Source organism: Oncorhynchus nerka, linkage group LG27 (assembly GCF_034236695.1).
Source record: "Oncorhynchus nerka isolate Pitt River linkage group LG27, Oner_Uvic_2.0, whole genome shotgun sequence".
NCBI lineage: Eukaryota > Metazoa > Chordata > Actinopteri > Salmoniformes > Salmonidae > Oncorhynchus > Oncorhynchus nerka.
The window spans coordinates 104,843,267-104,868,224 of NC_088422.1; the positions used below are offsets into that span (position 1 = coordinate 104,843,267).

Here is a 24,958-nt window from a genome sequence, read left to right on the forward strand (position 1 = left end):
CAAACTGGACCCTATTCCAACTAAACTACTGAAAGAGCTGCTTCCTGTGCTTGACCCTCCTATGTTAAACATAATAAACTGCTCTCTATCCACCGGATGTGTACCAAACTCACTAAAAGTGGCAGTAATAAAGCCTCTCTTGAAAAAGCCAAACCTTGACCCAGAAAATATAAAAAACTATCGGCCTATATCGAATCTTCCATTCCTCTCAAAAAATTGAAAAGGCTGTTGAGCAGCAACTTACTGCCTTCCTGAAGACAAACAATAGATACGAAATGCTTCAGTCTGGTTTTAGACCCCATCATAGCACTGAGACGGCACTTGTGAAGGTGGTAAATGACATTTTAATGGCATCGGACCGAGGCTCTGCATCAGTCCTCGTGCTCTAGACCTTAGTGCTGCTTTTAATACCATCGATCACCACATTCTTTTGGAGAGATTGGAAACCCAAATTGGTCTACACGGACAAGTTCTGGCCTGGTTTAGATCTTATCTGTCGGAAAGATATCAGTTTGTCTCTGTGAATGGTTTGTCCTCTGACAAATCAACTGTAAATTTTGGTGTTCCTCAAGGTTCCGTTTTAGGACCACTATTGTTTTCACTATATATTTTACCTCTTGGGGATGTTATTCGAAAACATAATGTTAACTTTCACTGCTATGCGGATGACACACAGCTGTACATTTCAATGAAACATGGTGAAGCCCCAAAATTGCCCTTGCTAGGAGCATGTGTTTCAGACATAAGGAAGTGGATGGCTGCAAACTTTCTACTTTTAAACTTGGACAAAACAGAGATGCTTGTTCTAGGTCCCAAGAAACAAAGACATCTTCTGTTGAATCTGACAATTAATCTTAATGGTTGTACAGTCGTCTCAAATAAAACTGTGAAGGACCTCGGCGTTACTCTGGACCCTGATCTCTCTTTTTGAAGAACATATCAAGACCATTTCAAGGACAGCTTTTTTCCATCTACGTAACATTGCAAAATCAGAAACTTTCTGTCCAAAAATTATGCAGAAAAATGTATCCATGCTTTTGTCACTTCTAGGTTAGACTACTGCAATGCTCTACTTTCCGGCTACCCGGATAAAGCACTAAATAAACTTCAGTTGGTGCTAAATACGGCTGCTAGAATCCTGACTAGAACCAAAATATGTGCCCTGTAACAGGAGATAACCATGACCCTAACTGCCCATTAGGGAGATAGAGATAATGACTAGAACCAAAAAATGTATCATATTACTCCAGTGCTAGCCTCTCTACACTGGCTTCCTGTCAAAGCAAGGGCTGATTTCAAGGTTTTACTGCTAACCTACAAAGCATTACATGGGCTTGCTCCTACCTATCTCTCTGATTTGGTCCTGCCGTACATACCTACACGTACGCTACGGTCACAAGACGCAGGCCTCCTAACTGTCCCTAGAATTTCTAAGCAAACAGCTGGAGGCAGGGCTTTCTCCTATAGAGCTCCATTTTAATGGAACGGTCTGCCTACCCATGTCAGAGACGCAAACTCGGTCTCAACCTTTAAGTCTTTACTGAAGACTCATCTCTTCAGTGGGTCATATGATTGAGTGTAGTCTGGCCCAGGAGTGGGAAGGTGAACGGAAGGGCTCTGGAGCAACGAACCGCCCTTGCTGTCTCTGCCTGGCCGGTTCCCCTCTTTCCACTGGGATTCTCTGCCTCTAACCCTATTACAGGGGCTGAGTCACTGGCTTACTGGGGCTCTCTCATGCCGTCCCTGGAAGGGGTGCGTCACCTGAGTGGGTTGATTCACTGATGTGGTCATCCTGTCTGGGTTGGCACCCCCTGGGTTGTGCCATGGCAGAGATCTTTGTGGGCTATACTCAGCCTTGTCTCAGGATGGTAAGTTGGTGGTTGAAGATATCCCTCTAGTGGTGTGGGGGCTGTGCTTTGGCAAAGTGGGTGGGGTTATATCCTTCCTGTTTGGCCCTGTCCGGGGTGTCCTCGGATGGGGCCACAGTGTCTCCTGACCCCTCCTGTCTCAGCCTCCAGTATTTATGCTGCAGTAGTTTATGTGTCGGGGGCTAGGGTCAGTTTGTTATATCTGGAGTACTTCTCCTGTCCTATTCGGTGTCCTGTGTGAATCTAAGTGTGCGTTCTCTAATTCTCTCCTTCTCTCTTTCTTTCTCTCTCTCGGAGGACCTGAGCCCTAGGACCATGCCCCAGGACTACCTGACATGATGACTCCTTGCTGTCCCCAGTCCACCTGGCCGTGCTGCTGCTCCAGTTTCAACTGACCTGAGCCCTAGGACCATGCCCCAGGACTACCTGACATGATGACTCCTTGCTGTCCCCAGTCCACCTGACTGTGCTGCTGCTCCAGTTTCAACTGTTCTGCCTTATTATTATATGACCATGCTGGTCATTTATGAACATTTGAACATCTTGGCCATGTTCTGTTATAATCTCCACCCGGCACAGCCAGAAGAGGACTGGCCACCCCACATAGCCTGGTTCCTCTCTAAGTTTCTTCCTAGGTTGTGGCCTTTCTAGGGAGTTTTTCCTAGCCACCGTGCTTCTACACCTGCATTGCTTGCTGTTTGGGGTTTTAGGCTGGGTTTCTGTACAGCAATTTGAGATATCAGCTGATGTACGAAGGGCTATATAAATAAATGTAATTTGATTTGATTTGAATCATTTGAGAAACCAAGGCTGTTGAGTCTGCCAATAAGAATGTTGTGATTGACAGAGTCGAAAGCCTTGGCCAGGTCGATGAATACGGCTGCACAGTAATGTCTCTTATCAATGGCGGTTATGATATCGTTTAGGACCTTGAGCGTGGCTGAGGTGCACCCATGACCAGCTCTGAAACCAGATTGCATAGCGGAGAAGGTATGGTGGGATTCGAAATGGTCAGTAATCTGTTTGTTGACTTGGCTTTCGAAAACCTTAGAAAGACAGGGTAGGATAGATATAAGTCTGCAGCAGTTTGGGTCTAGAGTGTCACCCCCTTTGAAGAGGGGGATGACCGCGGCAGCTTTCCAATCTTTGGGAGGTTGAACAGGCTAGTAATAGGAGAGGTTGAACAGGCTAGTAATAGGAGAGGTTGAACAGGCTAGTAAAAGGGGTTGCAACAAATTCGGCAGATCATTTTAGAAAGAGGGGGTCCAGATTGTCTAGCCCGGCTGATTTGTAGGGGTCCAGATTTTGCAGCTCTTTCAGAACATCAGTTATCTGGATTTGGGTAAAGGAGAAATGGTGGGGGCTTTGGCGGGGTGCTGTGGGGGGTGCCGGGCAGTTGACCGGGGTAGCCATGTGGAAAGCATGGCCAGCCGTAGAAAAATGCTTGTTGAAATTCTCAATTATAGTGGATTTATCAGTGGTGACAGTGTTTCCTATCTTCAGTGCAGTGGGCAGCTGGGAGCAGGTGCTCTTATTCTCCATGGACTTTACAGTGTCCCAGAACATTTTTGAGTTGGTACTACAAGATGCAAATTTCTATTTGAAAAAGCTTGCCTTAGCTTTTCTGACTGCCTGTGTATATTTGTTCCTAACGAATTAATTAATCATTAATAACTCAGCAGAGTTCATGTTACTGTTTACTGGTTTGGGGGGATTGAACACACTGACACAATCCTTCTCACAGTCAGAATACCTCCCAAAGGGAACCCTATTCCCTATATAGTGCACTACTTTAGACCAGAGCCCTATGGCACCCTATTCCCTATATAGGGCACTACATTAGACCAGAGCCCTATGGCACCCTATATAGTGCACTACTTTAGACCAGAGCCCTATGGCACCCTATTCTCTATATATAGTGCACTACTTTAGACCACGACCCATAGAGTTAGGGTGCCATAGGGATGCAGTTCCAGTTCTTCTCACACGGGGCCCTTCTCACAAAGAGCCCTTCTCACACGGAGCCCTTCTCATACGGGGCCCTTCTCACATCGAGCCCTTCTCACACGGGGCCCTTCTCACATGGGGCCCTTCTCACATGGACCCTCCTCACACGGGGCCCTTCTCACATGGACCCTTCTCACACGGGGCCCTTCTCACATGGACCCTCCTCACACGGAGCCCTTCTCACATCGAGCCCTTCTCACATGGACCCTTCTCACACGGGGCCCTTCTCACACGGGGCCCTCCTCACACGGGGCCCTCCTCACACGGGGCCCTTCTCACACGGGGCCCTTCTCACACGGGGCCCTCCTCACACAGGGCCCTTCTCACACGGGGCCCTTCTCACACGGGGCCCTTCTCACACGGGGCCCTTCTCACACGGGGCCCTTCTCACACGGAGCCCTCCTCACATGGGGCCCTTCTCACACGGGGCCCTCCTCACACGGGGCCCTTCTCACACAGAGCCCTTCTCACACGGGGTCCTTCTCACACGGGGCCCTTCTCACACGGAGCCCTCCTCACATGGGGCCCTTCTCACACGGGGCCCTCCTCACACGGGGCCCTTCTCACACAGAGCCCTTCTCACACGGGGTCCTTCTCACACGGAGCCCTCCTCACATGGGGCCCTTCTCACATGGGGCCCTCCTCACACAGGGCCCTTCTCACACGGGGCCTTTCTCACACGGAGCCCTCCTCACACGGGGCCCTTCTCACACGGGGCCCTTCTCACACGGGGCCCTTCTCACACGGGGCCTTTCTCACACGGAGCCCTCCTCACACGGGGCCCTTCTCACACGGGGCCCTTCTCACACGGAGCCCTCCTCACACGGAGCCCTCCTCACACGGAGCCCTCCTCACATGGGGCCCTTCTCACACGGGGCCCTTCTCACACGGGGCCCTTCTCACATGGGGCCCTCCTCACACGGGGCCCTTCTCACACGGGGCCCTTCTCACACGGGGCCCTTCTCACACGGAGCCCTCCTGACACGGGGCCCTTCTCACACGGGGCCCTTCTCACACGGAGCCCTTCTCACTTTGGTCATTCCTGATTTAGGAGATTCCTATCATTCTTTCCGACCACTAGTGACTGGTTAGATATTACCTAGGATAGGGTTAATCTGGTAATCTATCTCAGTTTATGGTGTCATTTAGTGTCTGGTTAGAGATTACCCAGGATAGGGTTAATCTGGTAATCTATCTCAGTTTATGGTGTCATTTAGGTTCTGGTTAGAGATTACCCAGGTCAGATCAGGTAATGTGTGTGTCCTCACCCACTGTAGCCTGTGTGTGTGTGTGTGTGTGTGTGTGTGTGTGTGTGTCCTCACCCAGTGTAGCCTGTGTGTGTGTGTCCTCACCCAGTGTAGCATGTGTGTGTGTCCTCACCCAGTGTAGCCTGTGTGTGTGTGTCCTCACCCAGTGTAGCATGTGTGTGTGTCCTCACCCAGTGTAGCCTGTGTGTGTGTGTCCTCACCCAGTGTAGCATGTGTGTGTGTCCTCACCCAGTGTAGCCTGTGTGTGTGTCTCCTCACCCAGTGTAGCTAGCACCCCGCAGGCAGCCCAGACACACAGACAAGGTCCTACGGCTCCCGTTTCCAGCAGCACTGCCTTAGGGGAGATGAAGATGCCGGAGCCGATCATGGTTCCTACGATCAGACAGATCCCACTCAAAAGGCCCACCTGCAGAGAGAGACAGGATGTGGTTATGACAACTTCCTGTGAGGGTGATACAGGCGGTAGAACCAGCGATTAAACCCCCGGCTCCTGTTGGGAGGCTTTGTGTATGTGAAAGTTTTACCACTCAACCACGTGTCTTAATGTGTACATTTAGTTTTGTATTACCCTGTTGGGAGGCTTTGTGTATGTGAATGTTTTACCACTCAACCACGTGTCTTAATGTGTACATTTAGTTTTGTATGACCCCTGTTGAGGCAAAATTCCTCAACAAACTACAGAATGAAGCAGTAGTTCTATTGAGACGTACCGACCCTGGGTTCCTGAGAGCCTCACAGTGCAAACTACAGAAGGAAGCAGTAGTTCTATTGAGAGGTACTGACCCTGGGTTCCTGAGAGCCTCACAGTGTAAACTACAGAATGAAGCAGTAGTTCTATTGAGAGGTACTGACCCTGGGTTCCTGAGAGCCTCACAGTGTAAACTACAGAATGAAGCAGTAGTTCTATTGAGAGGTACCGACCCTGGGTTCCTGAGAGCCTCACGGTGTAAACTACAGAATGAAGCAGTAGTTCTATTGAGAGGTACCGACCCTGGGTTCCTGAGAGCCTCACGGTGTAAACTACAGAATGAAGCAGTAGTTCTATTGAGAGGTACCGACCCTGGGTTCCTGAGAGCCTCACGGTGTAAACTACAGAATGAAGCAGTAGTTCTATTGAGAGGTACTGACCCTGGGTTCCTGAGAGCCTCCCGGTGTAAACTACAGAATGAAGCAGTAGTTCTATTGAGAGGTACCGACCCTGGGTTCCTGAGAGCCTCCAGGTGTAAACTACAGAATGAAGCAGTAGTTCTATTGAGAGGTACCGACCCTGGGTTCCTGAGAGCCTCACGGTGTAAACTACAGAATGAAGCAGTAGTTCTATTGAGAGGTACTGACCCTGGGTTCCTGAGAGCCTCCAGGTGTAAACTACAGAATGAAGCAGTAGTTCTATTGAGAGGTACCGACCCTGGGTTCCTGAGAGCCTCACGGTGTAAACTACAGAATGAAGCAGTAGTTCTATTGAGAGGTACTGACCCTGGGTTCCTGAGAGCCTCACGGTGTAAACTACAGAACGAAGCAGTAGTTCTATTGAGAGGTACTGACCCTGGGTTCCTGAGAGCCTCACGGTGTAAACTACAGAATGAAGCAGTAGTTCTATTGAGAGGTACTGACCCTGGGTTCCTGAGAGCCTCACAGTGTAAACTACAGAATGAAGCAGTAGTTCTATTGAGAGGTACTGACCCTGGGTTCCTGAGAGCCTCACGGTGTAAACTACAGAATGAAGCAGTAGTTCTATTGAGAGGTACTGACCCTGGGTTCCTGAGAGCCTCACGGTGTAAACTACAGAATGAAGCAGTAGTTCTATTGAGAGGTACTGACCAGTAAACAGCTTCCTAACATTCCTCAGTCAGTCAGCTACTGTTGTCAGAGTCACTCAGTAACCCTGTAACATGACTATACATTTACAGCTACCATACAAAGGCCTTGTACACAAGCCAGGAGGATTGATGTTGGTCACTCGAGTAGCTTATGCACTTGTAGCAAGCGAGAACACGAATGGAACCAGAATGCAATGTCATACTTGGTCAGTTATCACACGAATGGATCCAGAATGCAATGTCATACTTGGTCAGTTTTCACACGAATGGAACCAGAATGCAATGTCATACTTGGTCAGTTTTCACACGAATGGAACCAGAATGCCATGTCATACTTGGTCAGTTATCACACGAATGGAACCAGAATGCAATGTCATACTTGGTCAGTTATCACACGAATGGAACCAGAATGCAATGTCATACTTGGTCAGTTATCACACGAATGGAACCAGAATGCAATGTCATACTTGGTCAGTTATCACACGAATGGAACCAGAATGCAATGTCATACTTGGTCAGTTATCACACGAATGGAACCAGAATGCAATGTCATACTTGGTCAGTTATCACACGAATGGAACCAGAATGCAATGTCATACTTGGTCAGTTATCACACGAATGGAACCAGAATGCAATGTCATACTTGGTCAGTTATCACACGAATGGAACCAGAATGCAATGTCATACTTGGTCAGTTATCACACGAATGGAACCAGAATGCCAGGTCATACTTGGTCAGTTATCACACGAATGGAACCAGAATGCAATGTCATACTTGGTCAGTTTTCACACGAATGGAACCAGAATGCCAGGTCATACTTCATTTGTGGTATTGTTATATTTGAAGAGCAAAATAATGGTTTTTACTTCACGTCCAAAGATTTATCCAACAGATTTATCCAACAGACAATTAAAGGGATTGACATGTTTTTAGTATCTGATAAAGGTCCCAGATTGATCTAGTCTGGTTTATTATTATCTGAAGTGGTAAAGGTCCCAGATTGATCTAGTCTGGTTTATTATTATCTGATGTGGTAAAGGTCCCAGATTGATCTAGTCTGGTTTATTATTATCTGATTATTATCTGGTGGTAAAGGTCCCAGATTGATCTAGTCTGGTTTATTATATCTGATATGGTAAAGGTCCCAGATTGATCTAGTCTGGTTTATTATTATCCCAGATTGATCTAGTCTGGTTTATTATTATCTGATGTGTCCCAGATTGATCTAGTCTGGTTTATTAGTATCTGATGGTAAGGTCTGATGTGGTAAATGTGGTAAAGGTCCCAGATTGATCTAGTCTGGTTTATTATTATCTGATATGGTTAAGGTCCCAGATGGATCTAGATTGATCTAGTCTGGTTTATTATTATCTGATGTGGTTAAGGTCCCAGATTGATCTAGTCTGGTTTATTTATCTGATCCCAGATTGATCTAGTCTGGTTTATTATTATCTGATGTGGTAAAGGTCCCAGATGGATCTAGTCTGGTTTAGTATGATCTGATGTGGTAAAGGTCCCAGATTGCTGTTCTGAGAGAGCCAGTGAGACAGAGTCTGATGTGGTGAAATGGCACCCTGTTTTCTACATCTGAGGGATTAGGGTTCCACTTGGGACACACTGGGATCAGTGAGTTCAGTGAGAACCAGTGAGACAGAGTCTGCGTATGAAATGGCACCCTGTTTTCTACACAGGGATTAGGGTTCCACTTGGGACACACTGGGATCAGTGAGTTCAGTGAGAACCAGTGAGACAGAGTCTGCATATGAAATGGCACCCTGTTTTCTACACAGGGATTAGGGTTCCACTTGGGACACACTGGGATCAGTGAGTTCAGTGAGTGTGGAACAGACTACAGCAGGTTAAAACGGGGGGGGATAGAGGTTGGTACCGGCTGACACTGTAGTTAAAGCTGTCTGCTCTGGGCTGGCTGGCTGGCTGGCTGGCTGGCTGGCTGGCTGGCGGATTACAGTAATGACCGTGAGAGCCATTGGGGATCCTATGCTGTGAAACTCTACTCAGGCTCCCTCTCTGTCAGACACACACATTAGGGTGACCACATAAACATAAATGACAATGTCGAAGCTCATTTACTGCATTTCTATACGATTTAAAATCTCTAAAATGCTATTTGGAGAACAGCAAAACAAGCCAAAATGACCCCAGAGCCATTATCACCTTGGCTGCTGTAGGTTCATTCACCTCAGTCCACAAGGACACAGCCTGTTGGATATACAATCTACCTACCTCAGTCCATCTACAAACACACAGCCTGTTAGCTATACAATCTACCTACCTCAGTCCATCTATAAACACACAGCCTGTTAGCTATACAATCTACCTACCTCAGTCCATCTACAAACACACAGCCTGTTAGCTATACAATCTACCTACCTCAGTCCATCTACAAACACACAGCCTGTTAGCTATACAATCTACCTACCTCAGTCCATCTACAAACACACAGCCTGTTAGCTATACAATCTACCTACCTCAGTCCATCTACAAACACACAGCCTGTTAGCTATACAATCTACCTACCTCAGTCCATCTACAAACACACAGCCTGTTAGCCTGTTAGCTATACAATCTACCTACCTCAGTCCATCTACAAACACACAGCCTGTTAGCTATACAATCTACCTACCTCAGTCCATCTACAAACACACAGCCTGTTAGCTATACAATCTACCTACCTCAGTCCATCTACAAACACACAGCCTGTTAGCTATCCATCACAAACACACAGCCTGTCTACCTACCTCAGTCCATCTACAAACACACAGCCTGTTAGCTATACAATCTACCTACCTCAGTCCATCTACAAACACACAGCCTGTTAGCTATACAATCTACCTACCTCAGTCCATCTGAGACTCTCGGCTGCTGTAGGTTCATTCACGTAGCCTATTAGTTATACAATGACCCCAGCCATTATCACCTCGGCTGCTGTAGGTTCATTCACGTAGCCTATTAGTTATACAATGACCCCAGCCATTATCACCTGGGCTGCTGTAGGTTCATTCACGTAGCCTATTAGTTATACAATGACCCCAGCCATTATCACCTGGGCTGCTGTAGGTTCATTCACGTAGCCTATTAGTTATACAATGACCCCAGCCATTATCACCTCGGCTGCTGTAGGTTCATTCACGTAGCCTATTAGTTATACAATGACCCCAGCCATTATCACCTCGGCTGCTGTAGGTTCATTCACGTAGCCTATTAGTTATACAATGACCCCAGCCATTATCACCTCGGCTGCTGTAGGTTCATTCACGTAGCCTATTAGTTATACAATGACCCCAGCCATTATCACCTCGGCTGCTGTAGGTTCATTCACGTAGCCTATTAGTTAAACAATGACCCCAGCCATTATCACCTCGGCTGCTGTAGGTTCATTCACGTAGCCTATTAGTTATACAATGACCCCAGCCATTATCACCTCGGGCTGCTGTAGGTTCATTCACGTAGCCTATTAGTTATACAATGACCCCAGCCATTATCACCTGGGCTGCTGTAGGTTCATTCACGTAGCCTATTAGTTATACAATGACCCCAGCCATTATCACCTGGGCTGCTGTAGGTTCATTCACGTAGCCTATTAGTTAAACAATGACCCCAGCCATTATCACCTGGGCTGCTGTAGGTTCATTCACGTAGCCTATTAGTTAAACAATGACCCCAGCCATTATCACCCCAGCCATTATCACCTGGCTGCTGTAGGTTCATTCACGTAGCCTATTAGTTAAACAATGACCCCAGCCATTATCACCTCGGCTGCTGTAGGTTCATTCACGTAGCCTATTAGTTAAACAATGACCCCAGCCATTATCACCTCGGCTGCTGTAGGTTCATTCACGTAGCCTATTAGTTAAACAATGACCCCAGCCATTATCACTTGGGCTGCTGTAGGTTCATTCACGTAGCCTATTAGTTATACAATGACCCCAGCCATTATCACCTCGGCTGCTGTAGGTTCATTCACGTAGCCTATTAGTTATACAATGACCCCAGCCATTATCACCTGGGCTGCTGTAGGTTCATTCACGTAGCCTATTAGTTAAACAATGACCCCAGCCATTATCACCTGGGCTGCTGACCCCAGCCATAGGTTCATTCACGTAGGTTCATTCACGTAGCCTATTTAGTTATACAATGACCCCAGCCATTATCACCTGGGCTGCTGTAGGTTCATTCACGTAGCCTATTAGTTATACAATGACCCCAGCCATTATCACCTCGGCTGCTGTAGGTTCATTCACGTAGCCTATTAGTTATACAATGACCCCAGCCATTATCACCTCGGCTGCTGTAGGTTCATTCACGTAGCCTATTAGTTAAACAATGACCCCAGCCATTATCACCTGGGCTGCTGTAGGTTCATTCACGTAGCCTATTAGTTATACAATGACCCCAGCCATTATCACCTGGGCTGCTGTAGGTTCATTCACGTAGCCTATTAGTTATACAATGACCCCAGCCATTATCACCTCGGCTGCTGTAGGTTCATTCACGTAGCCTATTAGTTAAACAATGACCCCAGCCATTATCACTTGGGCTGCTGTAGGTTCATTCACGTAGCCTATTAGTTAAACAATGACCCCAGCCATTATCACCTCGGCTGCTGTAGGTTCATTCACGTAGCCTATTAGTTAAACAATGACCCCAGCCATTATCACTTGGGCTGCTGTAGGTTCATTCACGTAGCCTATTAGTTATACAATGACCCCAGCCATTATCACCTCGGCTGCTGTAGGTTCATTCACGTAGCCTATTAGTTATACAATGACCCCAGCCATTATCACCTGGGCTGCTGTAGGTTCATTCACGTAGCCTATTAGTTAAACAATGACCCCAGCCATTATCACCTCGGCTGCTGTAGGTTCATTCACGTAGCCTATTAGTTATACAATGACCCCAGCCATTATCACCTGGGCTGCTGTAGGTTCATTCACGTAGCCTATTAGTTAAACAATGACCCCAGCCATTATCACCTCGGCTGCTGTAGGTTCATTCACGTAGCCTATTAGTTATACAATGACCCCAGCCATTATCACCTCGGCTGCTGTAGGTTCATTCACGTAGCCTATTAGTTATACAATGACCCCAGCCATTATCACCTCGGCTGCTGTAGGTTCATTCACGTAGCCTATTAGTTATACAATGACCCCAGCCATTATCACCTCGGCTGCTGTAGGTTCATTCACGTAGCCTATTAGTTAAACAATGACCCCAGCCATTATCACCTCGGCTGCTGTAGGTTCATTCACGTAGCCTATTAGTTATACAATGACCCCAGCCATTATCACCTCGGCTGCTGTAGGTTCATTCACGTAGCCTATTAGTTATACAATGACCCCAGCGGTTACAGCCTTATTTCCAAAATGGATTTAAATAAAACTATTTCCTCATCAATCTGTTGTACCCACTTCCTTACACTGGTCAAACACAGCTGGAAATCGGTGGTATTTATACTTTAGTTTGATCAACGTAAAAGATAGAAATGTGATATGCTAAAAACAGGACATCATGCTCTCTTGATCTTGATCTGACTTCGCTAGACGTTGCTGGAGCAGGACGGGATGTGGAAACCACTGTGTTGCTCTTCAAACATAAAAATATGGCGTCTAATTTTGGCTTCTGTTCTGAGCGCCGTCTCAGATTATTGCATGTGTTTGTTTTTCCCGTAAACTTTTTTTGAAATCTGACACGGCGGTTGCATTAAGGAGAGGTATATCTATCATTCCATGTGTATAACTTGTATTATCATCTACATTTATGATGAGTAATTTCTGTTGAAACGATGTGGCTCTCTGCAAAATCACTTGATGTTTTTGGAACTAGTGAATCTAATCAGCCAATGTAAACTCAGATTGTTTTTATATAAATATGAACTTTATCAAGCAAAACATGCATGTATTGTGTAACATGAAGTCCTATGAGTGTCATCTGATGAAGATAATTCAAGGTTAGTGATTCATTTTATCTTTATTTCTGCTTTTTGTGAATGCTTTATATTTCGCTGGAAAATGCCTGTGCTGATTTGTGGTTTGGTGGAGACCTAACATAATCGTTTGACGTGCTTTCGCTGAAAAGCCTATTTAAAATCGGACACTTTGGTGAGATTAACAACAAGATTACCTTTAAAATGATATAAGACACATGTATGTTTTAGGAATTGTAATTATGAGACTTCTGTGGTTTGAATTTGGCGCCTCTATTTTCACTGGTAGTTGTCATATCGATCCCGGTAGTGGGATTGCAGCCATAACAAGTTTTAAGTATGTTTTAGAAATTACATTTACTTTTGATACTTAAGTACATTTAAAACTAAATAGTTTTATTTAAGTAGTATTTTACTTGAGTCATTTTCTATGAAGGTATCTTTACTTTTTATGACATTTGGGAACTTTTTCAACCACTAAAGTTACTATGAGAACTTCTGAGTAACGTGTGTTTTTGCTCCTGCTGAGGTAGACTCATCTTCATCCTTCATCCTTCTAGCTGGCTCAGTAATACCAGCCAGAGCCCTTCAACGTTGCTGCACTAGAAGTCTCTGCCGGCAGCCACCTGACTGGCTGACACGTCTAAAAGGAGACTATTTACCAGTTGTGCATCTCCCTCCGAGAATCACTTTTTGTCTGTAGACACGGCATGAGCAGTGGGATGGTTTTAAAATGGTCTTTTGTCCAGGCATTACACACGCACACACACACACACACACACACACACACACACACACACACACACACACACACACGGAGAGAGAGAGACAGACTAACACACATACTGTCCTCTACATTACTCACACACGCACGCACGCACGCACGCACGCACACACACACACACACACACACACACACACACACACACACACACACACACACACACACACACACACACACACACACACACACACACGTAGAGAGAGAGACAGACTAACACACACACTGTCCTCTACATTACTCACATCCTTCTGTAGCACGGTAGCCTTCACGTCTTCCTCAGCAGGCTTGGAGTGGGAGGCAGACATATTGGAGGTTGGGCCGGGGGCGGGGTCGGGGGCGGGGCCTCCATTAAACATGTCCTTCCTCTTCCTCACACTGCCCTCGTCCATGTCACCCTGCTCATCACACACACAATCATGGAGACACACACACATGTCACACACATTTTGTGTGGACACACACACACCTGCACACACACACACACACACACACACACACACACACACACACACACGTAAGAGGACATTGTAAAGATGACAGTCAGTTCTCTTCTTGGTCTCATCAATTCACCGTCATTCAAAGACTCAATCATGGAGACAAACTGACAGTTAATGGCTGCTTCTGATGTATTGTTGTGTGGAGACAAAGTTAATGGCTGCTTGATGTATTGTGGAGACACAGTTAATGGCTGCTTCACATGATGTATTGTTGTGTGGAGACACAGTTAATGGCTGCTTCACATGATGTATTGTTGTAATGAGACACACTGACAGTTAATGCTGATGTTTGTTGTCATGATGTATTGTTGTGTGGAGACACAGTTAATGGCTGCTTCACATGATGTAATGGAGCACAGTTAATGGCTTTCACATGATGTATTGTTGTATGGAGACACAGTTAATGGCTGCTTCACATGATGTATTGTTGTGTGGAGACACAGTTAATGGCTGCTTCACATGATGTATTGTGACACAGTTAATGGCTGCTTCACATGATGTATTGTTGTGTGGAGACACAGTTAATGGCTGCTTCACATGATGTATTGTTGACACAGTAATGGAGACACAGTTAATGGCTGCTTCACATGATGTATTGTTGTATGGAGACACAGTTAATGGCTGCTTCATGATGATGTATTGTTGTGTGGAGACACAGTTAATGGCTGCTTCACATGATGTATTGTTGTGTGGAGACAATGCTGTCAGATAATGGAGGAGACTTCACATGATGTATTGTTGTATGGAGACACAGTTAATGGCTGCTTCACATGATGTATTGTTGTGTGGAGACACAGTTAATGGCTGCTTCTCATGATGTATTGTTGTATGGAGACACATGTATTGTTGTGTGAGACCAGTTAATGGCTGCTTCATCATGATGTATTGTTGTGTGGAGACACAGTTAATGGCTCTTCCACATGATGGATTGACTTAATGGCTGCTTCACATATTGTTGTGTGGAGACACAGTTAATGGCTGCTTCACATGATGTATTGTTGTGTGGAGACAAACTGACAGTTAATGGCTGCTTCACATGATGTATTGTTGTGTGGAGACACAGTTAATGGCTGCTTCACATGATGTATTGTTGTGTGGAGACACAGTTAATGGCTGCTTCACATGATGTATTGTTGTGTGGAGACAAACAGTTAATGGCTGCTTCACATGATGTATTGTTGTGTGGAGACACAGACATGGCTGCTTCACATGACTGAGAAAGTTAATGGCTGCTTCACATGATTAATGTTAATGGCTGCTTCACATGATGTATTGTTGTGTGGAGACACACTGTTAATGGCTGCTTCACATGATGTATTGTTAATGTGTGGAGACAAACTGACAGTTAATGGCTGCTTCACATGATGTAATGTTGTGTCTACCTTCTTGCCCTTTGTGCTGTAGTCTGTGCCCAATGTTTGAACCATGTTTTGTGTTGTTACCATGCTGTGTTGCTTAGGTCTCTCTTTATGTTGTGTTGTGTTCTCTCTTGTCGGATGTACAGTACCAGTCAAAAGTTTGGACACACATATTTTTTACTATTTTCTACGATGTAGAATAATAGTGAAGACATCAAAACTATGAAATATCACGTATGGAATTATGTTGTAACCAAAAAAGTGTTAAACAAATCAAATATATTTTATATGTGAGATACTTCAAATAGCCACCCTTTGCCTTGATGACAGCTTTGCACACTCTTGGCGTTCTCTCAACCAGCTTCACCTGGAATGTTTTTCTAACAGTCTTGAAGGAGATCCCACATACTGAGCACTTGTTGGCTGCTTTTCCTTCACTCTGCGGTTCAACTCATCCCAAACAATCTCAATTGGGTTGAGGTCGGGTGATTGTGGAGGCCAGGTCATCTGATGCAGCACTCCATCACTCTCCTTTTTGGTCAAATAGCCCTTACACAGCCTGGAGGTGTGTTGGGTCATTGTCCTGTTGAACAACAAATGATAGTCCCACTATGCTCAAACCAGATGGGATGGTGTATCGCTGTAGAATGCTGTGGTGGCCATGCTGGTTAAGTGTGCCTCGAATTCTAAATAAATCACTGACAGTGTCACCAGCAAATCCCCCCACACCATCACACCTCCACCTCCATGCTTCACGGAGGGAACCACACATGCAGAGATCATCCGTTCACCTACTCTGCGTCTCACAAAGACATGGTGGTGGGAACCAAACATTTCAAATTTGGACTCATCAGACCAAAGGACAGATTTTCACTGGTCTAATGTCCATTACTTGTGTTTCTTGCTTAAGACAAAAATAAGCAAACACTTTTGGTGTTCGCCAAAAGATATGTGGGAGACTCCCCAAACATATGGAAGAATGTACTCTGGTCAAATGTAGCTTTTTGGACATCAAGGAAAACGTTATGTCTGGTGCAAACCCAACACCTCCCATCACCCTGAGAACACCATCCCCACAGATTAGCATGTTGGTGGCAGCATCATGCTGTGGGGATGTTTTTCATCAGCAGGGGAAACTGGTCAGAATTGAAGGAATGAGATTCACCATCCAGCAGGACAATGACCTTAAGCATACTGCTAAAGCAACACTCGAGTGGTTTAAGGGGAAACTGTACATGTCTTGGAATGGCCTCGTCAAAGCCCAGACCTCAATCCAATTGAGAATCTGTGATATGACTTACAATTGCTGTACATCAGCGGAACCCATCCAACTTGAAGGAGCTGGAGCAGTTTTGCCTTGAAGAATGGGCAGAAATCACAGTGGCTAGAAGTGCCAAGCTTATAGAGACGTACCCCAAGAGACTTGCAGCTGTGATTACTGCAAAAGGTGGCTCTACAAAGTATTGACTTGGAGGGGGTGAATAGTTATGCACGCTCAAGTTTTCTGTTCTTTTTTGTCTTATTTCTTGTTTGGTTCACAATAAAAAACTATTTTGCATCTTCAAAGTGGTAGGCATGTTGTGGAAATCAAAGGATACAAACCCCCAAGAAATCCATTTTAATTCCAGGATGTAAGGCAACAAGTGGTTGACAACACACACACACACACACACACACACACCACACACACACCACACACACACACACACACACACACACACACACACACACACACACACACACACACACACACACACACACACACACACACACACACACACACACACACACACACACACACACACACACACACACACACACACACACACACACACACACACACACCACACACACTGTAACAGCTGATGGTCAGCCAGCCTGACAGCTACGAGGGTTAAAGGTTTAATGTGGTGGAACACACTGAACACTTTGTGAACTACTGTCATTGGTTTACAACTTTATATGACCTGGTTCTGTTAATGATCTGTTACAGCCTCTATGATAGACAGACAGACAGACAGACAGACAGACAGACAGACAGACAGACAGACAGACAGACAGACAGACAGACAGACAGACAGACAGACAGACAGACAGACAGACAGACAGACAGACAGACAGACAGACAGACAGACAGACAGACAGACAGACAGACAGACAGACAGACAGACAGACAGACAGGCAGACAGGCACACAGACAGGCAGACAGGCAGACAGGCAGACAGACAGACAGACCAGGCCACAACCTAGTGTTCTACTGTTCTGTTCTACTGTCCTCTTCTGTTCTACTGTTCTGTTCTGATCTACTGTTCTACTGTCCTCTTCTGTTCTGTTCTACTGTTCTACTGTCCTCTTCTGTTCTGTTCTACTGTTCTACAGTCCTGTTCTGTTCTGTCTACTGTTCTGTTCTGTTCTACTGTTCTGTCCTCTGTTCTGTCCTCTTCTGTTCTACTGTCCACTTCTGTTCTGTTCTACTGTCCTCTTCTGTTCTGTTCTACTGTTCTACTGTCCTGTTCTGTTCTGTTCTACTGTCCTGTTCTGTTCTGTTCTACTGTCTCTGTTCTGTTCTGTTCTGTTCTACTGTCCTGTTCTGTTCTGTTCTACTGTTCTACTGTCATCTTCTGTTCTGTTCTACTGTTCTACTGTCCACTTCTGTTCTGTTCTACTGTCCTGTTCTGTTCTACTGTTCTACTGTCCTCTTCTGTTCTGTTCTACTGTTCTACTGTCCACTTCTGTTCTGTTCTACTGTCCTGTTCTGTTCTACTGTTCTACTGTCCTGTTCTGTTCTGTTCTGTTCTACTGTCCTCTTCTGTTCTGTTCTACTGTCCTCTTCTGTTCTGTTCTACTGTCCTCTTCTGTTCTGTTCTACTGTTCTACTGTCCTGTTCTGTTCTGTTCTACTGTCCACTTCTGTTCTGTTCTACTGTCCTGTTCTGTTCTGTTCTACTGTTCTACTGTCCTCTTCTGTTCTGTTCTACTGTCCACTTCTGTTCGGTTCTACTGTCCTGTTCTGTTCTACTGTTCTATTGTTCTGTTCTGTTCTACTGTTCTACTGTCCTCTTCTGTTCTGTTCTACTGTTCTACTGTCCACTTCTGTTCTGTTCTACTGTCCTGTTCTGTTCTGTTCTACTGTTCTACTGTCCACTTCTGTTCTGTTCTACTGTCCTGTTCTGTTCTGTTCTACTGTTCTACTGTCCTCTTCTGTTCTGTTCTACTGTCCTCTTCTGTTCTTTTCTACTGTCCTCTTCTGTTCTGTTCTACTGTTCTACTGTCCTGTTCTGTTCTGTTCTACTGTTCTCCTGTCCACTTCTGTTCTGTTCTACTGTCCTGTTCTGTTCTACTGTTCTACTGTCCTGTTCTGTTCTACTGTTCTGCTGTCCTCTTCTATTCTGTTCTACTGTTCTGTTCTACTGTTCTGTTCTGTTCTGTTCTGTTCTGTTCTGTTCTGTTCTGTTCTACTGTTCTACTGTCCTCTGTTCTGTTCTACTGTTCTACTGTCCTCTTCTGTTCTGTTCTACTGTCCTGTTCTGTTCTACTGTTCAACTGTCCTCTTCTGTTCTGTTCTACTGTTCTACTGTCCTCTTCTGTTCTCTTTAAGGAATACCTAGGATAGGATAAAGTAATCCTTCTCACCCCTGTTTAAAAGATTTAGATGCACTATTGTAAAGTGGCTGTTCCACTGGATGTCTAAGGTCCTCTTTGTAAGTCGCTCTGGATAAGAGCGTCTGCTAAATGACTTAAATGTAATGTAAATGTAATGTAAATGTTCTACTGTGCTACTGTCCTCTTCTGTTCTGTTCTACTGTTCTGTTCTGTTCTGTTCTACTGTTCTACTGTCCTCTTCTATTCTGTTCTACTGTTCTACTGTCCACTTCTGTTCTGTTCTACTGTCCTGTTCTGTTCTACTGTTCTACTGTTCTGTTCTGTTCTACTGTTCTACTGTCCTCTTCTGTTCTGTTCTACTGTTCTACTGTTCTGTTCTGTTCTACTGTTCTACTGTCCTCTTCTGTTCTGTTCTACTGTTCTGTTCTGTTCTGTTCTACTGTTCTACTGTCCTCTTCTGTTCTGTTCTACTGTTCTACTGTCCACTTCTGTTCTGTTCTACTGTCCTGTTCTGTTCTACTGTTCTACTGTCCTGTTCTGTTCTGTTCTGTTCTACTGTTCTGTTCTACTGTTCTAATGTCCTCTTCTGTTCTGTTCTACTGTTCTGTTCTACTGTTCTCTTCTGTTCTGTTCTACTGTTCGAATGTCCTCTTCTGTTCTGTTCTACTGTTCTGTTCTACTGTCCTCTTGTTCTGTTCTGTTCTGTTCTGTTCTACTGTTCTGTTCTGTTCTACTGTTCTAATGTCCTCTTCTGTTCTGTTCTACTGTTCTACAGTCCTGTTCTGTTCTGTTCTACTGTTCTGTTCTGTTCTACTGTTCTACTGTCCACTTCTGTTCTGTTCTACTGTCCTCTTCTGTTCTACTGTTCTACTGTCCTCTTCTGTTCTGTTCTACTGTCCACTTCTGTTCGGTTCTACTGTCCTGTTCTGTTCTACTGTTCTACTGTCCTGTTCTGTTCTGTTCTACTGTTCTACTGTCCTCTTCTGTTCTGTTCTACTGTTCTACTGTCCACTTCTGTTCTGTTCTACTGTCCTGTTCTGTTCTACTGTTCTACTGTCCTCTTCTGTTCTGTTCTACTGTCCACTTCTGTTCTGTTCTACTGTCCTGTTCTGTTCTACTGTTCTACTGTCCTCTTCTGTTCTGTTCTACTGTCCTCTTCTGTTCTGTTCTACTGTCCTCTTCTGTTCTACTGTTCTACTGTCCTGTTCTGTTCTGTTCTACTGTTCTACTGTCCACTTCTGTTCTGTTCTACTGTCCTGTTCTGTTCTGTTCTACTGTTCTACTGTCCTCTTCTGTTCTGTTCTTCTGTTCGGTTCTACTGTCCTGTTCTGTTCTACTGTTCTATTGTTCTGTTCTGTTCTGTTCTGTTCTGTCCTCTTCTGTTCTCTGTCCTCTTCTGTTCTACTGTCCTCTACTGTCCACTGTTCTGTTCTACTGTGTTCTGTTCTGTTCTACTGTTCTACTGTCCTGTTCTGTTCTGTTTTACTGTCCTGTTCTGTTCTGTTCTACTGTTCTACTGTCCTCTTCTGTTCTGTTCTACTGTCCTCTTCTGTTCTTTTCTACTGTCCTCTTCTGTTCTGTTCTACTGTCCTGTTCTGTTCTGTTCTACTGTTCTACTGTCCACTTCTGTTCTGTTCTACTGTCCTGTTCTGTTCTACTGTTCTACTGTCCTGTTCTGTTCTACTGTTCTGCTGTCCTCTTCTATTCTGTTCTACTGTCCACTTCTGTTCTGTTCTACTGTCCTGTTCTGTTCTACTGTCCTGTTCTGTTCTGTTCTGTTCTACTGTTCTAATGTCCTCTTCTGTTCTGTTCTACTGTTCTACTGTCCTCTTCTGTTCTGTTCTACTGTGCTACTGTCCTCTTCTGTTATGTTCTACTGTTCTGTTCTGTTCTGTTCTACTGTCCTCTTCTGTTCTGTTCTACTGTTCTAATGTCCTGTTCTGTTCTACTGTTCTACTGTTCTGTTCTGTTCTGTTCTACTGTTCTACTGTCCACTTCTGTTCTGTTCTACTGTTCCTGTTCTGTTCTGTGTTCTACTGTCCTGTTCTGTTCTACTGTTCTACTGTTCTGTTCTACTGTCCTGTTCTGTTCTGTTCTACTGTCCTCTTCTGTTCTGTTCTACTGTCCTGTTCTGTTCTACTGTCCTGTTCTGTTCTACTGTTCTGTTCTACTGTTCTGTTCTGTTCTGTTCTAATGTCCTCTGTCTGTTCTGTTCTACTGTTCTGTTCTACTGTTCTAATGTCCTCTTCTGTTCTGTTCTAATGTCCTCTTCTGTTCTGTTCTACTGTTCTGTTCTACTGTTCTGTTCTACTGTTCTAATGTCCTCTTCTGTTCTGTTCTACTGTTCTGTTCTACTGTTCTGTTCTACTGTTCTAATGTCCTCTTCTGTTCTGTTCTACTGTTCTGTTCTACTGTTCTGTTCTACTGTTCTAATGTCCTCTTCTGTTCTGTTCTACTGTTCTGTTCTACTGTTCTAATGTCCTCTTCTGTTCTGTTCTACTGTTCTGTTCTGTTCTGTTCTACTGTTCTAATGTCCTCTTCTGTTCTGTTCTACTGTTCTACTGTCCTGTTCTGTTCTGTTCTGTTTTACTGTCCTGTCCTGTTCTGTTCTACTGTTCTACTGTCCTCTTCTGTTCTGTTCTACTGTTCTGTTCTACTGTTCTACTGTTCTACTGTCTGTTCTGTTCTGTTCTGTTCTAATGTCCTCTTCTGTTCTGTTCTACTGTTCTGTTCTGTTCTAATGTCTGTTCTCTGTTCTAATGTCCTGTTCTGTTCTGTTCTGTTCTACTGTTCTAATGTCCTCTTCTGTTCTGTTCTACTGTCCTGTTCTGTTCTGTTCTGTTCTACTGTTCTAATGTCCTCTTCTGTTCTGTTCTACTGTACTAATGTCCTCTTCTGTTCTGTTCTACTGTTCTACTGTCCTCTTCTGTTCTGTTCTACTGTTCTACTGTCCTCTTCTGTTCTGTTCTACTGTTCTACCGCCTCTCATAATAACACACCATTTCCAGACCCACTGACTAAACTTGAAACCCCAGACATAAATTCCTCTCCTCTCTGACACAGCTGGCGTCAACACCGCAGACTCACCTGATAGCAGCAGGAGATAGATCTACTACGATGCACAACACATGCCTCTGTGGGTCTCAACTACTCCTGACTGTCTCCCTGAGACAAAGAACACATTATGGGAGGAGGAACAGAGACTCAACACTCCGTCTGATTGGAGGACACAGGGGCTGGAGAACAAGGGAGGTAGGAGGAGGCAAGGACTGTGTTTCAGACATAAGGAAGTGGATGGCTGCAAACTTTCTACTTTTAAACTGGAACAAAACAGAGATGCTTGTTCTAGGTCCCAAGAAACAAAGAGATATTCTGTTGAATCTGACAATAAAATTGATGGTCGTACAGTCGTCTCAAATAAAACTGTGAAGGACCTCGGCGTTACTCTGGACCCTGATCTCTCTTTTGAAGAAGATGTCAAGACTGTTTCAAAGACAGCTTTTTTCCATCTACGTAACATTGCAAAAATCAGAAACTTTCTGTCCAAAAATGATGCAGAAAAATTAATCCATGCTTTTGTTACTTCTAGGTTAGACTACTGCAATGCTCTACTTCCGGCTACCCGGATAAAGCACTAAATAAACTTCAGTTAGTGCTAAATACGTCTGCTAGAATCCTGACTAGAACCAAAATATTTGATCATATTACTCCAGTGCTAGCCTCCCTACACTGGCTTCCTGTCAAGGCAAGGGCTGATTTCAAGGTTTTACTGCTAACCTACAAAGCATTACATGGGCTTGCTCCTACCTATCTCTCCGATTTGGTCCTGTCGTACATACCTACACGTATGCTATGGTCACAAGACGCAGGCCTCCTAATTGTCCCTAGAATTTCTAAGCAAACAGCTGGAGGCAGGGCTGTCTCCTATAGAGCTCCATTTTTATGGAATGGCCCAGGAGTGTGAAGGTGAACGGAAAGGCTCTGGAGCAACGAACCGCCCTTGCTGTCTCTGCCTGGCCAGTTCCCCTCTTTCCACTGGGATTCTCTGCCTCTAACCCTATTACAGGGGCTGAGTCACTGGCTTACTAGGGCTCTTTCATACCGTCCCTAGGAGGGGTGCGTCACTTGAGTGGGTTGAGTCACTGACGTGATCTTCCTGTCTGGGTTGGCGCCCACCCCCCCCCTTGGGTTGTGCCGTGGCGGAGATCTTTGTGGTCTACACTCGGCCTTGTCTCAGGATGGTAAGTTGGTGGTTGAAGATATCCCTCTAGTGGTGTGGGGGCTGTGCTTTGGCAAAGTGGGTGGGGTTATATCCTTTGTGTTTGGTCCTGTCCGGGGGTATCATCGGATGGGACCACAGTGTCTTCTGACCCCTCCTGTCTCAGCCTCCAGTATTTATGCTGCAGTAGTTTATGTGTCGGGGGGCTAGGGTCAGTTTGTTATGTCTGGAGTACTTCTCCTGTCTTATCCGGTGTCCTGTGTGAATTTAAGTATGCTCTCTCTAATTCTCTTTCTTTCTTTCTCTCTCTCGGAGGACCTGAGCCCTAGGACCATGCCTCAGGACTGCTGTCCACAGTCCACCTGGCCGTGCTGCGGCTGTCACGATTTACTAGGAGTGGTGGGTGGAATCAGGCGCAGAGAGCAGGGTTCAGTAGATTGTCAATTTATTCTCCGGCGCACAAAAACGGTCACGCCAACACACACAATTGACCAGCCCAAACACAGGACCAAATAGGAGAATAACCACACGAAAACCACCATACTACAGAGTAACAAAAACAATCCCGCACAAAACAAGGGCGGGACAACCTACTATATATAAGGACGTTAATTAAACTAAAATACACACAGGTGAAACTAATAAGACAAAACCAACAGACAAACGAAAAAGGGATCGGTAGTGGCTAGTAGGATGGTGACGACGACCGCCGAGCACCGCCCGAACAGGCAGGGGAGCCAACTTCGGCGGAAGTCGTGACAGCTGCTCCAGTTTCAACTGTTCTGCCTGCAGCTATGGAACCCTGACCTGTTCACCGGCCGTGCTACCTGTCCCAGACCTGCTGTTTTCAACTCTCTAGAGAGAGCAGGAGCGGTAGAGATACTCTTAATGATCGGCTATGAAAAGCCAAATGACATTTACTCGTGAGGTGCTGACTTGTTGCACCCTCGACAACAACTGTGATTATTGTTATTTGACCATGCTGGTAATTTATGAACATTTGAACATCTTGGCCATGTTCTGTTATAATCTCCACCCGGCATGGCCAGAAGAGGACTGGCCACCCCTCATAGGCAGCGTAGCCTAGTGGTTAGAGTGTTGGACTAGTAACCGGAAGGTTGCGAGTTCAAACCCCCGAGCTGACAAGGTACAAATCTGTCGTTCTGCCCCTGAACAGGCAGTTAACCCACTGTTCCCAGGCCGTCATTGAAAATAAGAATGTGTTCTTAACTGACTTGCCTGGTTAAATAAAGGTAAAATTAAATAGCCTGGTTCCTCTCTAGGGTTCTTCCTCGGTTCTGGCCTTTCTAGGGAGTTTTTCCTGGCCACCGTGCTTCTACACCTGCATTGCTTGCTGTTTGGGGTTTTAGGCTGGGTTTCTGTACAGCACTTTGAGATATCAGCTGATGTAAGAAGGGCTTTATAAATACATTTGATTTGATGACTGGAGAACAGGGAGGTAGGAGGAGGCAGGGCTGGAGAACAGGGAGGTAGGAGGAGGCAGGGCTGGAGAACAGGGAGGAAGGGGGAGGCAGGGGCTGGAGAACAGGGAGGTGGGGGCTGGAGAACAGGGAGGTAGGGGAGGCAGGGGCT

General features: G+C 45.4%; 1 protein-coding gene across 1 annotated transcript in view; it reads right to left on the bottom strand.

The window, feature by feature from the left end:
- The window catches only part of LOC135565161 (b(0,+)-type amino acid transporter 1-like), a 49,385-nt gene extending 27,044 nt beyond the window's left edge, over positions 1-22,341 (bottom strand). The window contains exons 1-3 of the mRNA XM_065011221.1: positions 22,234-22,341; positions 13,932-14,084; positions 5,402-5,549 (exon numbers count right to left, since the gene is read on the bottom strand). Of these exons, the coding sequence (XP_064867293.1) occupies positions 5,402-5,549; positions 13,932-14,078 (295 nt within the window). The 5' untranslated portion in view covers positions 14,079-14,084; positions 22,234-22,341. The remainder of the gene's footprint in view (positions 1-5,401; positions 5,550-13,931; positions 14,085-22,233) is intronic.
- Between the last annotated feature and the right edge of the window lie 2,617 nt (positions 22,342-24,958).